The sequence below is a fragment of the Phoenix dactylifera genome, chromosome 1, assembly GCF_009389715.1.
Source record: "Phoenix dactylifera cultivar Barhee BC4 chromosome 1, palm_55x_up_171113_PBpolish2nd_filt_p, whole genome shotgun sequence".
NCBI lineage: Eukaryota > Viridiplantae > Streptophyta > Magnoliopsida > Arecales > Arecaceae > Phoenix > Phoenix dactylifera.
The window spans coordinates 23,272,739-23,285,507 of NC_052392.1; the positions used below are offsets into that span (position 1 = coordinate 23,272,739).

Consider the following 12,769-nt stretch of genomic DNA (forward strand, 5'->3'; position numbering starts at 1 on the left):
AAGCGATTTATTAAACTTACAACTATTATATCCTAATTTTAAAAAAACCTCGTTGATCTATTAAGTGCTTCTTCATGTATTTTTCCTGCCTTCTTATAAAACTAGAGCAGAATTATTGCACCTGCATACCTCATGTAAATGCACAACTGCACATCGATGTCGAGTTGGATTATTGGATAGTAACAAGCTGCCCATTCCTTTTCTTGGAGCAAAACTATGCTGTATGAGTTACTTTGGCTTACGACCCCATCGGATGGGAGTGCATCAACTTTAACAAAAAGATTTAATCTATAGCAACTTAAGCTTTTGGGTTATGAGTCTGTGACACCTTGCAGATTAAAAATAAAACTCCCCGCACACGTCCAAAACGCCTTATGTTGGGTGATCCCCACACAGACCAGGCCACAGGCCTAAGAGAGGCTATAAATTGGCCCATCTTATTCCTACCATGGCCCATCTTTGTCCTTAGTGTCGCCATCCTCTTGGCCCATTGTCCCGTGCGGCTTCGTCCTTCCGCAGCCTGAGCGGGCTTGGCAGCTTTCGCACGTATTATCTGGAGCTCCAACGACCGGTTACAAATCTTAACTCCCACCAAAATTTTGCTCAAATTACAAGTGACAAATAAGAGATGGAGATGGATCTTTAGATACCAGTCCCCTTTTTCCCTTATAACATTCGCACCTCTACATAATGAAAACACAAGTGTGAAATTTCAAGTTAAAAAATATCATGTTACTTGGATCATGACCGGAGAAGAAAATATTGCATAGTGCATTGTAATCGGTAGAAGCTATTTAAATTTTCGGTAATTTACATGTCCGTTAATATATAATGAGAACTTGGACATTCAAACAAGTTTGTTCATGTGATCTCGAATGAAGTGATAACAAAATGTACCTAAAAGAGACACGACTCTATTTCGTCTTCTTTGTATTTTCTATTTTTTTTTTTTTACTTTATGGGCTACACTCACATTTATTGTGTGCAAAAATCACCGATGTACCTCAGGAAAAAAAAAAAAGAAGAAAAAGTGATAACGAAATGTGGCTGCAGATCTCTTGTTAGGTTGCTAATGAGGAATGCTTTATTTTTCCTGCATCGATAAAAAATTTATACTATCAAAATTCTTAGCATCTTTGCGAGGATTTTGATTATTTTTAACAGGTTGGATTATTGTTAATCAGTTGGAATTAAGACCTATATACAAAGCAAGCTCTCCTTTGGACCTTTTGTCTGTAGTTCAGTAGAAAATCTGCAAGAGACAATATGCAATCCTGGCGATAAAACGAAATCAAAGTTGACTGCTTGTTTATTAGATTAAAATGTAACCCATAATTAGATAGAGACATGATAGGCCATTCATTCATTCATTCATGTCCCAAAATCTAGTCCGACTGCATCCCGTTGTAAGGGCCATCATCTTGAAACACACTCCCTAGGAATAGCTTTATTTCCAGCTTGGCACCTTAGCTCTAAGGCTATGCGGAGGAACGAACTACGGTGATGGCCGAGCTAAATGGCAAAAGCAAGGAGTACTATAGTACAAGAAATTATTACTTATACTATATGCACCACATGGCGTGAATGCAGCCAATAACAATCGCTGGTTTCTACGGGGCCCCACCATCAAGCACGTACATATCTCAGTGCAATAACTTTACCTATGGCAGAGCCGGTCTGCCTTACTCCTCCTTTGGTGCCGATGTGGCACCTTCCTATACGCCCACCAACCTGCCACGTGGGACAGTAAAAGTCCCGGCGACGGAAGCGGGTATGCTCATGGGATACCGTGTCCATTTCAGGCGGGATCTATTGGCGGGAAAGCGGACCGCCTTTGCTTTCGGGCGCCACTCACGCTGCAGCTGGCAGCCACGTGGCGATCCGCCTCAATCCGCGCGCCGCCTGCCGGTTCTTTCTTTATTATAATTATTTTGACCTCGCGGCGTCCGGCACCCACGATCCATCCCCTAGTTCCAAACCGGGAAGAAGAAACCGCTATTTTTTCGATCCCGAAGACCCAATAATAGGCAATAGAATACCGAAGGCTCCGGTGGACAGCGAGACGCCGTTCTCCGTCCTGCGAAGCAGAAGGCGTTGGCCGGTTTCCCATTCCTATAACCCACTAACGACATCAAGAAGGTATCCATCATTATCCTCAGCTCTTGTTTCCTCTTCCCTAACTTGGATTATTGCTTTCGAGTTCCCCATTGGTTTTGCTCCATTGGCTCTGAGAACCTAAACCCCAACGGAGAGGTGGTTAGGTAGTTTTGTAATTAAGACCAATAAAACCGCATCAACTGTTTTCGTTTCTAGCGAGTTGGTTTATACCGTTAGCTAATCTTGGTAAGGTACAGGGAATCGAGGATAAGAAGGAAGGGGGAGGGGCGTGTATGGAAAGAGGGGAACGAGGGATGGGGGCCCGGCAGCGGTGGAGGAGGTTCAAAGACCGGCTGCGATTCAAGGGCGTGGCCTGCTGCGGCAGCCCCTGGGCCCGCTCCCGGGCGGCCCACATCGATTCCCGCTCCCCCTTCGACTTCTCCACCGCCTCGTCCGGAGAAGACGCCGGCTCCCCCGCGGCGGCGGAGAGAGGGGGGCCGAGGTACCGGCGGGAGGCGGCGGCGGCGGCGCGGAACCGGAGGGAGAGCGATCAGGATTTCGGGTGCATCCTGGACCAGGCGCCGGCGGGGGACGCGGTGACGGCGATCGAGGAGGAGGAGGAGGAGGAGGAGATGAACCTGGCGATGGCGCTGGCGGCGGAGCGGCAGCTGCGGGCGACGGAGAGGGACATGACGATGACGCCGTTCTCGGAGAGGTCGTCGCTGATGAGGCTGATGAGGGAAGGAGAGGAGGAGAAGAGAGAGGAGGCGGAGGAGGAGGAGGGGAGGGAGTGGTGGGGGTGCTGCGTGTGTATGGGGCGGCGGAAGGGGGCGGCGTTCATCCCGTGCGGGCACACCTTCTGCAGGGTGTGCGCGCGGGAGCTGTGGATCACCCGAGGATCGTGCCCTCTCTGCAACCAGTCGATCCTCGAGACGCTCGACATCTACTGATGGATCGATCCTTGCTTCCAACTCCGGCTTCGTGATTCTGCTCCCTCCGTCCTTTGTAATTTTCTTTTTGCATTGAATTCGAAGCTATTTATGATTCATCGAACGGTGCGAAGTCCTCTCCTTTTGTTTTCTTCCTCTTGTTTTCTCGCTCTTTACTTCGTTTTCAATGAGGGCAGGGGGCCGTTCTCCCCTCGGGAACTCTGCTATTTTGAATCTTTCATGGATGCTCTGTAGCTTTCATGCGTGCGAGCAGGATCTACACTTCAACCGAGCGACAGCCTCCAGTTTAATTATTAGTAGATTATTAGCATATAGAAAGATCTTTTTTAACTATCTTCTCAAAAAATAAAAAAAAAAAAAGCCTTGCAAGGGGTAGAATCAAATGCTCAAGACATTATATATTACTTACAAGGGGCCTGTAAAGATTTTGGATAATCATAAATATATATATATTTTTCTAAAACAAATTTTATGAAAAAAAGGATAAGATTTTTTTTTTTTTTTACGGAACTCATTGATAAAATTTATCTTTGTTATAGAACTTACTTTTTAGATGTTATCATTTGTTAGTTTTGGCGAAACAAGATTTATAAAACTAACATAAGAACCATTTTCCTTTAACATTTATTCATCCTGAATGCTTTATCTATTTTTGTAAAAAATTGTTAGTCGAATAATGTTTTAAAAATTCCATTAACGGATTCATAGTATGACCAGAAGATGTACAATATGATGTATATTAGAAAGCCCAATGTGACGCAGTTCGTATTATTAATTCCTGATTCTGGGATTACATTAATCATGACATGCCCTTAAGAGTAGTTACCTCTCATGTTGAGCTAGGCTATTTGTAAATATCCTCTTATACATGTGGAAAATGGTAGACAAAAGATGAAACAAATAGAATAACAACTAATTTGGGGCCAAAATGTCAACTTAATCCTTCAAAATGTCTTGGGAGAGACTAGTTATTTTCTGTTAACAAGTCATGGTGAAATGTGATTGGAGTCTCTTAACTCTATTACATTTGTCTGAAAATAGTAGAAAACGGTCATATATGGGCAATGGAACGGTATTTTGTTTGCAAAAGCAAGCTCTTCAATTTGCCTTGTACAATGAAATTTCAGCTCGATATCATTCTCTTTTTTGCGCAAAGGGTTTTTGGGTTTTGTATATCATTTTATTCATGCTCTTTCTTTTCTCGAAAATCCTCCTGATTCTCTTTTCATCATTGGATCCATTTCATTATTGTAATGTAAAGGGGGATTTCTATTCCGCTATTTCATTAAAAAAAATAGAATTCTCATCTTACTACTCGATGCAACCAAACTTATGGACCTGCCACCATATATTACAAATCTGATAGGAGACCAAGAGAACCCTAGAGATATATGGTTTGAGCCCCACTTTTATACAAGCTACTTCATAGTTAATATTATTTTCTAAGAAAAATCAAATGATCAGATTGATCGGATGAATTTAGTTCGGTATCTTAAAATTAAGGACTTAAAATCTCTAGTGGAAGCAAAGAAGCAAGGAGACGAATAAAATGCAAAAGGCCAATAATAGGGGAGAAAATTCAGGAATTTAATTGAGAACGAAAATATACTATTTACAATGAAGAGAATAAGCCACTGGATGGTTGTTCAGGCAAGACATGTGTTTAGGAAGGCGAATGGAGCAGCGGACTGGGTCGCTTTCTTTGTCGCCAACCACTCAAGGGACCATCTATGGGTTGGAGAAGCGGAGTTGCTTAAAGCCCTCCGTGATGTTTTGCTTTTTGATTTTTTTGGCTGTATCCGTACATATTATGTACGATACTTTCGTTTTTAGCATAAAAAAAGCCACTCTCTGTATGTATGAATTCTACGATTGGATGTAATATGCTAGCTAAAGTTTTGGCTTCCTATTATTACTCTCTGAATAAGAAGCCTATATAAATTAAGCATTGGCACTGCATATCAAAATTTTTTGCTATTCTTGAACGGCAATAGGTCTCATCAATGAGACTAGACAAAGTGGTGGGTTAAAGCATAACGCACGTAATCCAACCGACCATGCCTTCTAGTGTTCATAGCCTGACAGCCTTTAGGTGATGGGCTGCAAGCGCTACATGCATGGTCTGCATGGATCCCTAGCATGGCCAGTCACATGCTGCCATGACCATTTGCAAGGTTATGTGCCATGCAGGCATACTGGTCTTTTTCAATGTCAGCTGGTTTAGAAGCCTAGCTACATGCTCATGGCAAAAAGATTACGATTGGCTGCAAGATGATCATGCTGTCATGTGGTCCCTTGCATGATCACATGCTGCCATGACATAACGCACTTAATCCAACAGACCATGCCTTCTAGTATTTTATCGCCCGACAGCCTTTAGGTGATAGGCTGCAAGTTCTTTGATTCTGTATAAGTACATAAAATCTATCCAGCGAATGATCGATGTGAGACTAAACATACATCCAGATAGGCTCTCACATACTTTTTCCATTTTAGCCCTGATGTCCTCGTCAAGCTAAAAGTTCAAATTCATTCAAATCTAATCACAAGCACCACGATAGGCCGTGGTCAGCCTTACTGAATTTGTACTGTAGTGTCTCCTAGTCAACATAAGTTATGGACCATGTCCGCTCTGATACCATTTGTAACAATTTAGGATCTTATCCAAAAAAACTTTCCGAAAGGTATTATTCGGGTTTCTTGATCCTGTATAAGTACCTAAGATCTATCCATCGAATAACCGATGTGGGACTAAATACACGCATGTCTTCATACCTAATATGGCCAATCACATGTTGCTATGACCATTTACAAGGTCATGTGCCATGCAAGCATACCGTCCTTTTTTTTTTCAATATAAGCTGGTTTAGAAGCCTACATTCTCGTAGCAAGAAGACCAAGTCGGCTGCACGCCGATCATGCTGCGTCCAGGTTTACGTGCTCATTTAGATATCGCATTTCTTTCTCGAGCGAGCTGGTTCAGAATGATACGAGTGAATTGGAATCTTGCCACCTTTTTTTGAGCCCGAAAGCGTAAGACATGCAATCAGGCCTGTTTGCGTGATGTATGATGCTTGGTAAATCATGTATGAGGGAGTATCTAAGTTTCGCTCGTAGTTGCATAGATTTTAAAGGAACTTGATAGCACGCGGCTCGACCAGTTCAGATCAACTTTTGGGTCGTCATCAGCTGGCGTTAGTTGGGCCAAAATGTGTCGGGCTAAGCTTAGGCCTGTGCATCACAAGACCTGGAGACAAACTTTGACCCGCCCCATCATATCTGAGAGATTCCTCTCGAACGCCCAGCATGGTGGAGCAGAGGATCAGGGCGATCTATTTGGCTTATCACTATTGGCTAGATAGGAATGCTCGAGTCTTTGAGCACAAAGGGGCGCAGCTGAGGTTGGTGGTGGACAGGGTACTTTTTCATGCGGCGGAGATCCTTGGCATCACTGCGTTGTCGTCCCTTAGGTTAGCTAGAGAAATCCGGGTCTCTTATCTCGCTCTTGTAGCGTTCAGGACCACAGTCGTCTTCTGAGAGCCCCCACCTCCTAGTTTTCTTAAGGTGAGTTTCAACGGCAGCGTCAGGGAGGGCGGTCATACCTGTGCGGGGTTTATCACCAGAGATCAGAAGGCCCGATTTGTGGAGGCTGAGGGTTGAAGGATTTTCAATTAGAGTGTGCTCGATGCTGAGATCAGAGCAACGTGAGAGGGCGTCTCCTACATAAGGCGTGTGCTGGGTGCAAACTGTTTTATCTTGGAGGAAGACTCAGCCTCGGTGATCGAGGGGATCCAGGACTTCGGTCATGTGGCTGCCGGACTGTGACTGATACGCGACATTCGCAACCTCTTGAGGAAGTGTGCTTTCCATCGGGTCACCCATGTCTACCGGGAGGCGAATAGTGCGGTGGATTGGGTGGCGTCCTATGCGGCACACCATTCTAGGAATTTTGTTTGGGATACTTATAGAAAAAAGGGGTTCTATAGATACCGCCACACCCATACGTGTAAGCGTAGGAAATTTATAATATTAAAATTTATAGTATACTATTTTAAACTTACTTACTTAGATTAGACAATGATTCTTTAGTAGCTGATTTAATTCCCTAGATCAATACAGTTTACTTTACTGTATCACGCAAAGGCAGCTCAATAATTAAGAACGATATATATCAAGTGAAGCAAGGCACCATGGATTTCTCCATAACTAAGAACTACTTTTCAAATGTCATAACAATGTTGATATATGTATCTCAGATTTGTTTCTTTCAAATGTAGATTGAAAATTAATGCTATGCCATCAAAAGAAATCAATGTGGAAGAGTTCAATTTGACACTTTAGTTGAGATATATCTTCTCTAGCATAATTAGCATACGATCTTTTGGTGTAATACAATCAAAAACCTAATTAGTACTAGAGTGTATGTTTAATGTATTATTTGATTATAAATGCACTACAATTTGCTTTGAAGTGTTTTTGGGTAGTTTTTGTTGTATAGTAAAAGTGTCCAGATGCTTGACATGCAGACCTACATTGCAGTCATAGTTGTCCACCTTCTTGCTCGTGATAGCACGCGGCTCGACCGGTTCAGATCAACTTTTGGGCCGTCATCAGCCGGAATTAGTTGGGCCAAAATGGGTCGGGCTAAGCTTAGGCCTGTGCATCATAATAACAACGCGTATCTGGAGACAAAGTTTGACCCAGCCCACCGTATCTGAGGGATTCCTCTTGGAGGCCTGCCATGGTGGAGAAGAAGATTAGGGCGGCCCACCTGGTTTATCATTGTTGGCTAGATAGGAACACTCGAGTTTTTGAGCACAGAGGGGCGCAACCAAGGCTAGTGGTAGACAGAGCACTTCTTCATACAACGGAGATCTTTGGCGTCATTGCGTCGTCATTCTTTGAGTTGGCTAGAAAAATATGGAGCTTTCATTCTGCTCTTGTAGCATCCAGAACCACGATCGTCTCTTAGGAGCCCCCAGCCCCTAGTCTTCTCAATGTGAGTTTCAATGGAAGTGTCAGGGAGGGTGATTATGCCGGCGCAGGGTTTGTCATCAGAGATCAAAAGGTCCGATTTGTGGCGGCTAGGGGTCAAAGGATCTTTGATAAGAGTGTGCTGGACGCTGAGGTTAGAGCTACATGGAAGGGCGTCTCCTATGCGAGGTGTGTGCTGGGCGCAGACTGTATTGTCTTGGAGAGAGACTCAACCTCGATGATCGAGGGGATCCAGGACTTCGGTCATGCGGCTGCCGGATTGCGACTGATATTCGACATTTACAGCCTCTTGAGGGATTGTGCTTCCCATCGGGCTGTTCATCTTTACCGAAAGGCGAATAGTGCGGTAGATTGGATGACGTCCTATGCAGCCCACCATTCAGGAGATTTTGTTTGGAATACTCATGTCCAAGTCCCGGCTTCTTTATATTCTCTCATTCTTTCTGACTTTATGGGCTGCATGCATCCACATCCGTCACCAAAAAAAAATAATAAGATACCCTACCCAAAAAAATTTGGTACACTGAACCGCGATGCAGCTTTCATGATCTGGGTACAGATGCACTGGTTTCCAGTGGGAACGTTACCTTGATGCAGAATAAATCACATCCTTTTTTATCATACCAGCAGTCAAAAATCGTATCATGCATCTGTACTTTAGGAGAAAAAAAATGCTTCACTGCACCATTCCCATGCCAAGTTCCCCATGCAGTGATTGGTGGGATGATGATGGAGCCTACCAGTTGCCTATGCGAACCCATGCCATGTACCATACTACCATGCCAATCCCTGACTTGCCGCAATAAGCTGGTGCTCTTGCTAGGGAGTGGAATGGTGCTTGGAAGCAGTGCTCTTTTTGTTTAAGCCATGAAAGTTTATGTATAGATTTTTTTTTTTTTTTGATGGAAAGGGAGGTAATGAGTAATGACCACCCGGCTTTTATTGAGTTAAGCAATGAATGCAAAGTTCATGTATTAGGTTTGGAGCAATGCTTCCGTTGCACCAATCACTTTTCACCAGAGTGACTGTTTGATTCTTTTTTTTTGGAGTTAAGCATTTCTTGTAGATTTTTAGACCAGTCGATTCATTGAAATGAACTAACTATCTAGCTAATTAGGCTTCGATTAAGCTCTATAATGGATGAATGGATGTGTTTCCGGCTCATTCTACCTGTTTGTGCCCTAGACCATGCACATTTAAGGCTTTAACTAAATGTTCTTTTGATCCCAGGAACTTAAATTAACAGGAAATGGGTCAAGTTTAGAATTACCAAAAACCTGTAGTGAAAGAATTCTGTGCCGATCACACCATAGATTGTGTCGCTATGCTTAGAGTGAAAATGGAACATAATTACAGACTTATCTCTATCATTTTATGTTGATGAACATGAATTTGGAACATGATATATTAAGAAAATTGATCTTGTAACATGCCGATGTACAAGGTTGATGATGCGGGCCCAATCCAGCAATCATGTAATCTAGGCTCATGCAACATTCCACTAAAAGCTTGGCCCAACTCGGTTTAAGATCAGCTGCTTTATGGAAGGCATAATGTATAGCAATTTGTAGACATGTTTTTGACTGATCCAATTTAACTCAGCAATTTTTGACATAAGTTGATGTATAACAATGAGGAAAACTGAAAGAATGGCACTTTTGAGGATTTTTTTTTTAAATTTCAAGATTTAATTTATTGATAAAGGTCATCACGTTGATCGAGATCATATACATAAAGACTAGTCCTTGAAAGTTTTAATTGCAGTTAGATATTATTCTTTACAGTTTGGATGCCAGAAGACCTCATCCAGTGAAGTATGATCGTCTGAAACTTTCTGCTGAAATAGGCGGAGAAAAAGGAGTCCAAGAGCAGCAATTGGCCAAGAAACTCATCCTCGCCCAATACATTGCTCGATGCATTCGCGAACTTAAAATCTTGTCAATAAGAGTTCACTAATTTCTTTTACAAGAAATAGGAAGTTATCTAGATCAATAAATTATCATCATCTTTTCAATCAACAAGGAGATCATGATAGACCCTCCGAGCGATACTCATCAAACTACATTACCAACTTACAATAAAAAGTAGAAGCAAACCGCACTAATTGAACCTATATATGGTTTAGAATAGACGTGAAGGCAGTAAAAGCCCTAAAACCTCTACGCTAACGCAGCGAAGGCCATTTTCCCTTCTTTTCTTTTTTTTTTTCCTAAGGCGGGTCGATCATACCTGATGAGTATGGATGTATCCAATAAAATCAAAAAACAAAATACCTCGGAGTGCTAGGGGCAACTACTCATTATTAGCCCACAGGGTACTACTAAGATGACTGGCTACTTTAGCAGCCTCCCAGTCCACAGCTCTATTAACTTCACAGAAAACATATTTGATCTGAAAGGCCTCTCTATCCCTCACCATTGTCCAGATATCTCGAAGTAAAGGGTGGACGCAACCATTACCCCTTGGACCTCCACGGATCCAACTGATGACCGTGGCCGAGTCCCCCCTCCAAGACGATGGAATTGGCCCATAAAATACACCGAGCGTGACGAAGGCCCGCCCACGCGGCCCTCAACTCCGCATCCAGAACTAATATATCGAAGAATTGATTGCCCCTACAGCCACGACTGTGGCAGATGGATCTCGAATAACAAAACCCGCGTCGCCTCTCGTACCTCCGTCCAAGACAGAGGGGTGGAGGCTCCCAAGTGAAAAACACCGTATGGGATGCTGCCGAAGCAAAATAGGAACTTCAGATGTCCTGAGCTGTCAAGGTCCCTTCGACAGGTATGATGTAACTGAGCTCCGCCGCATATACACAAGCACTCTCCACCACAAATCTCGGTGACATACTGCGTTCGCCAAAAGTTCAAGCATTCCTAATCAGCTAGATCCGATAGGACGAGCAAATTGCTCGAGCCGCGTTCTAGCGAAGCAGTGGGGACTCCAAACATCAGCACATGGCCTGTAAAAACCGGTCCTTCCGGCCCCAAACTTTCCGCGGGATCCTTTCCAGTCGCTAAGTCGCCCTAGCCCATGTGCACTGAAACAAGGCATAGTCCACTGTCTCGTCCACACCGCAATCCCCATATACCGGGGGAATCCTCAATCCTCATCCACTAAGTACTGCTCTCGTCAGAAGACGGTCCCAGACTACCTTTTAGAGGAACAGTGATACCTTAGGTGGAGTCCCAAGTGCCAGATCCAGGCACAGTCTGGTCCAAGCTCGTACTACCGCTGGAGAATATGGGAGAGGTCGCCCACCTTGACTCTGGTCCTGGTAGAGGTGCTCCAAACCTACACATCTGGACCAGCACACCCAGGTAACGGAAGGGAACAGATCCTCTCCGCTAGATGCCCCTCGAAAAGCTAAATCGGCCTAGTCTAGTCCCATGCAGCCCCCCTTCGGGGATGAGGAGATCACAGACCCGCAAGCCATCCGCATCCTCGATACTAACCATAGTCAGCCAATGCCGCAAGAGAAGGGCGCCTACCCATGGGTCCCCAGCCACATCAATACTGCGCCCATCATTTATCAGTCATCTAGTGTGCATTAGCACAGTAAGCAGGTACCTCGCAATCTCTTGCCACAAGAAAGAACATCTCCACCCTCGTGCCAGTGCCTCAGGGCCCACCCGTCCATAACAGGCTACCATGGTTTGGCTCCAGATCCCCTACTGCTCCAAAAGGAACTGGACTGCATACCGGACAATGAGCACCTCCCGTCTCTCTAGGAGAGACAGAATCTCAAAGCCACCCTCACTGAATGGGATGCAGATGTTCCCCCATGCCATCAAGTGCACCCCCCGTCCACCACCATGCGAGCCCCATAAAAAGCTCCGAAGTAGCCGCTCAATCTTCAGTAGCACTGTCCTTGGCACCATCGTGTTAGCCATGAGATACAAGGGTATGGAATCAAGTACAGATCTGATCAGTGTCAATCTATCCATCATAGATAAAGACACTGCCCGCCATCCCTTCAGCCTGCTCTAGACCCGTTGCACCATCCCGGTGCACTCAGATACATGCAGTCTCTTATACGTGAAAAGGCCATTTTCAGCAGAGATAAAACAAAGAGAAGGAAAATCTTACAGATGAGAGAAGATTGCTTAGTCGTACAAAAAGAAAGACAAGAGAAAAGGAAATATCCCCTAGATTTACTTGCAGGTCGTGAAGGGCAAAGATGGAGTGTCTCAAATCTGTTTTAAAACATGTTCTGGTATGTATCTGTGTCTATATCTATAATTAGTATTATTTTTCTTTTTTACAATGGTACCTTACACTATGCACGTACGAGTGCACCCATAAGAGTCATAGAGAAGAAAAAGACGAAGGGAAAAAAGATGGACTCAAAACTCTCCTATAGGAATTCTTCTGAATGGTGTGCTGCGAAGGAGTCAGCCCAATCTGCTGCACTATTTGTCTTCCGAAATACATGAATAGTGTGCCTGTCAACACTCTACCGTGTTCGGCCAATCACCTGATATCTTCTGCAAGGCATGCAGATGGGATCGCAGCTACTCGCCAATGTAGGCAGCCGTGACGCATGTCACATGGGATTGGGGTCAAGTCCGATGCCCATCACACGTAGAACAAGGCATTATTATCCATGGGCCATCGGATCCGGCTCCACCGCGCATGTGACGTGCAGCACGGGGTCAGTAAGTAGCAATCCAGGTCACCTGTCTCCGACTGCGGAACAAATGCCTCACCTAACACGGTTCGAG

General features: G+C 44.2%; 1 protein-coding gene across 1 annotated transcript; it reads left to right on the forward strand.

Moving 5' to 3' along the window:
- The first annotated feature begins 1,959 nt into the window (after positions 1–1,959).
- Positions 1,960–3,253, forward strand: LOC103717056 (E3 ubiquitin-protein ligase RNF26). Its single transcript, XM_008805294.3, has 2 exons — positions 1,960–2,139; positions 2,355–3,253. The coding sequence occupies exon 2, from the start codon at positions 2,391–2,393 to the stop codon at positions 3,045–3,047; it is 657 nt and encodes a 218-aa protein (XP_008803516.2). The 5' UTR covers positions 1,960–2,139; positions 2,355–2,390; the 3' UTR covers positions 3,048–3,253.
- Positions 3,254–12,769: the final 9,516 nt, after the last annotated feature.